The sequence below is a fragment of the Octopus bimaculoides genome, chromosome 2, assembly GCF_001194135.2.
Source record: "Octopus bimaculoides isolate UCB-OBI-ISO-001 chromosome 2, ASM119413v2, whole genome shotgun sequence".
In the NCBI taxonomy this organism is placed as follows: domain Eukaryota; kingdom Metazoa; phylum Mollusca; class Cephalopoda; order Octopoda; family Octopodidae; genus Octopus; species Octopus bimaculoides.
The window spans coordinates 109791557-109795516 of NC_068982.1; the positions used below are offsets into that span (position 1 = coordinate 109791557).

Consider the following 3960-nt stretch of genomic DNA (forward strand, 5'->3'; position numbering starts at 1 on the left):
CAGACAAACAGACAGACAGACAGACAGACAGACAGACAGATAGATAGATAGATAGATAGATAGATAGATAGATAGATAGATAGATAGATAGATATGCGTAGAGAGATGAGCAGATAGAAAGGGACACAAATAGTGAAATCTAATGTTTTGTAAATTCATTTCAATGTTTTATATTCAATAATAAAACAAAAAATCAATTTCTTTTTTATCAATTTGCGTTGTAGGTGTGTTATCATGATTATATACAAGATTTGAAACGTCTGTGACTTACATTCCTTGCTTTTAGTGTTCAATTACTTAAAATACGCCTTTCCCTTTTGCAGCTATATGCGCGTAAATTTGGAAATACACAATTTTTGCTGTTACACTTTCATGTGAACCTTATACTAAGATACAGAATTCCATACACCGAGACAAATCTAAAATGCTGTTAGAATTTTGTACATACATAAATGCGTAAATGCATGCATACATACATATGCAGACATACACATGCATATATATACATATATATACACATACATATATAAATTGATACACATGCACATGCATATATACATATATATACACACATACATATATACATAGACATACATACACACATATATATGTATATATATATATATATATATATATCAGACAACCGCTAATAATTCTGTAAGGACACACATATACATGCATTTACAAAATATGGAAGGAACATTTATTATCTCATACATTTAGGTATACACTGAAATGTTCGCACATAGATGGAAAGTTACCTGTGAATTATTTTACTTAAGAATATTAAGCTCATAGTTCACAGAAATTGATTCGGGATTAGTAGACATTAATCACTCCAATACTTGTCCGAGACATCTTTATAATTATATTAAATATTTTATGATTTAATAATAAACTCCATGCTAACTCGCTGCTATTCTGTGCCCCCCCCCCGCTGTTTCCTCGTAATTTAAATATCGTTAATCCTTATCTTTTCAAAACTAAATTTAAAGATATAGAAAAGAATAGAACATCAAATGAATAATCTTCCAGGGATTAATTTGTATTGGTAATCTTTTAAATATTAAATGATTACAATCTGTAGCAATTACATTCCAAGATGAAGATAGCTTGTAAGGTGTATGAAGTACGGCTTGAGTTATCGAACGAAAAATTAACTTACTTTACTTTTTTTCATGTAGGCATCAGCTTCATAAATATCACGTGTGAGACCGAAATCCGAAATTTTGATAAGATTTCCTGAAGCCATGAGCACGTTCCTGGCAGCAAGGTCGCGGTGGACTAACTGCAATATAAATTCGCATGGAAATAAGTGCATCAGTTTAAAGAAATGCGTTGTTCTAACATAACTACACTTTTATTTATTTATATATTTATCAACATAGCAATTTATGAAGAATAGTATCGTAGGTTATAGATCTCCAACAGGCTAATAACTGGTTCACTGCATCCTGAACGACAATGTTCTTTCGATTTTCTCGCCGATATTTATCGTCTTTGCCTTTATGCATCGGTGAAGTATATATGCATATTTGATGCAAAAATGCAAACACACACACGCGCACACACACACACATATATATATATATATATATATATATATATGGTGGTTTATTATCAGACGATTTTTCAACTCACACCTGGACAAGTTTCACAGAGCGACACTTGTAGTTGCTCATACATCCAATCCTCTCCAAGCCATGCCACAGATGTTATTCAATAGAAAGGTTACCGTCTTTGGGCAGACAGTGTCATAGCTGACGCTCCTTTCAGCATGTAAAGAGCCAGAAACGATATCGTAAAGCAAAACCCCACGCACTAACAGTCCCATCATTCGGCTGCCCTGGATTTGTAATTTTCATTGATCTCGCGAAGATGAAAGGTAAAGGTGACTTTGTCAAGATTTGATCTCAGAACACAGAGAGCCAGAACAAATACTGCGAAGTATTCTATCCAACGCTCTAACGACTCTACGACACAATACAGATGTATCAAATTCTGTTTTATAAATTATAGTCAAACAATTGAAAAGGAATTAGTATTCAGCTGAAAATGGTTATCTTAAAACATTCTAAAGTTTTAAAAATTTTATATGAATTTTATTAGAAAACAGTATGGCCGTGACATTGAATAGCATTGAAAAATCTCTTCGATTAATGCTTACTTAACCAAGATATAAATGATGAGATTGTTGTGGAAGTGCTTGAAAAATGTCACCATTTTAAGAAATATTTGCATTAATACTGAACTCATGTAGATTTCTTTTCATAAAAGAGAACTATAGTGACGGTAGCACAAAGAAATTGCGTTAGAGATGCAGGAAAAGGATAAACAATATATAATTTTAACATAGCCCATTTGTCAGAATAATTTGAATTTGGTCACAAATATTCTATCATAAAATATAGGGTGTCCACAAAGTCTGGGTACATGGGATTAACACATACTTTAAGAAGTTATTCTTTCTTATATTTAATTGTTTATGTTATGATCTTATTTACTCACTTTTCCCACATGCGGATTAACACATACTTTAAGAAATTATTCTTTCTTATATTTAATTGTTTGTTATGATTTTATTTACTCTATGTACTCAGACTTTGTGGACACCCTGTATATTCCAATGATCTTTGACACATAATGATGATACTTTTTCAGAATAAAATTATCTGCACCAAACACGTTCTAGTTTAGCACCAAACACATTCTAGTTTAGCACCAAACACATTCTAGTTTAGCACCAAACACATCTTAGGTTAGCAATATACCTTAAAAGAGCATATCTTGAAGTAATCTTCTAAGATACTCACCTTCATTTGACAAAGATATCTCATCCCTTTGCATACTTGCCAGGCAAATGAAAGCAAGTCTCTTGTGGTCAAAATAACACTAAGATCTGCTTTTATTTCTTCGGGTGTTCTTGCTGTTCTATTACAAGCTGCTTGTCGATGTTTACGTAAGAAGTTTTTCAGTGAGCCATGTTGACAGTATTCAACAATAATGTAAAAGGGCCCTGAAGATAATAATAATAACAACAACAACAATAACAACAACAACAACAACAATAATATTTAAGGATTGATATTACTCCTCCAGAAGGTAAAAAAGTTTGAAATGATTATTTTGAACTTGTGGAAGACACGAAGTGTCGAAATATTGTCTTATTATTTCATAAAACGTTTACGGTTCCAAATTGATTCTTGCAAAATATTGCAACATTTTGTAAAACATTCATTTGTGATACAAATTTAGACAACAACAACAAAACTATTATAACTACAGAGACAAAATTGAATAGCTAAATATGTTTTATTAACATCTTTGTAACTGAGTTTGTGATTGTTCAAATATATGTGAAGGTTCGACTACTCACAAGAACATACTCAATATTGTTTATCGATGCATGTAACCTTAGTATAACACATCAAGTTACTGCGACATTCATCGTTTTAATTAATCTTTAGAAATCCCAGTTTACTTCAATACCACTTTATAAAATTTTCAAGAAATACAAGTACTTACCTCTATGAGCACATACACCGAGAAGGCGAATGACATTAGGATGGTTTACTTCTTTCAATAAGTTAAACTCAGACCAGAGATCACGGAACTCAGCTATTGACGCACACTCTAAAATCATACATTAAAATGAGAAAGTAGAACACATAGATATTTTAGCCAGCCAGTCAGCCAGACTGCCTGCCAACCAGCCAGCCAGCCAGCCAGCCAGCCAGCCAGCCAGCCAGCCAGCCAGACAGACAGACAGGTAGATAGATAGATAGATAGATAGATAGATAGATAGATAGATAGATGTTATTAATTATTATTAATTATATGGGCATGGCACGCAGTGTTAAAAAGCATATTATATAAAGAGTTGTGTAAATTTATGAATATTTCCTAGTGTTTCAATGAAGCTTACTTAAACCTGAAAAATTAGTTATCTTTCTACTTCTC

At 32.3% G+C, this 3960-nt stretch overlaps 1 protein-coding gene across 1 annotated transcript in view; it reads right to left on the reverse strand.

Moving 5' to 3' along the window:
* The window catches only part of LOC106879437 (proto-oncogene tyrosine-protein kinase receptor Ret), a 342465-nt gene that overhangs the window by 18581 nt on the left and 319924 nt on the right, over positions 1-3960 (reverse strand). The window contains 3 exon segments of the mRNA XM_052978606.1: positions 1166-1288; positions 2814-3016; positions 3526-3633. Of these exon segments, the coding sequence (XP_052834566.1) occupies positions 1166-1288; positions 2814-3016; positions 3526-3633 (434 nt within the window).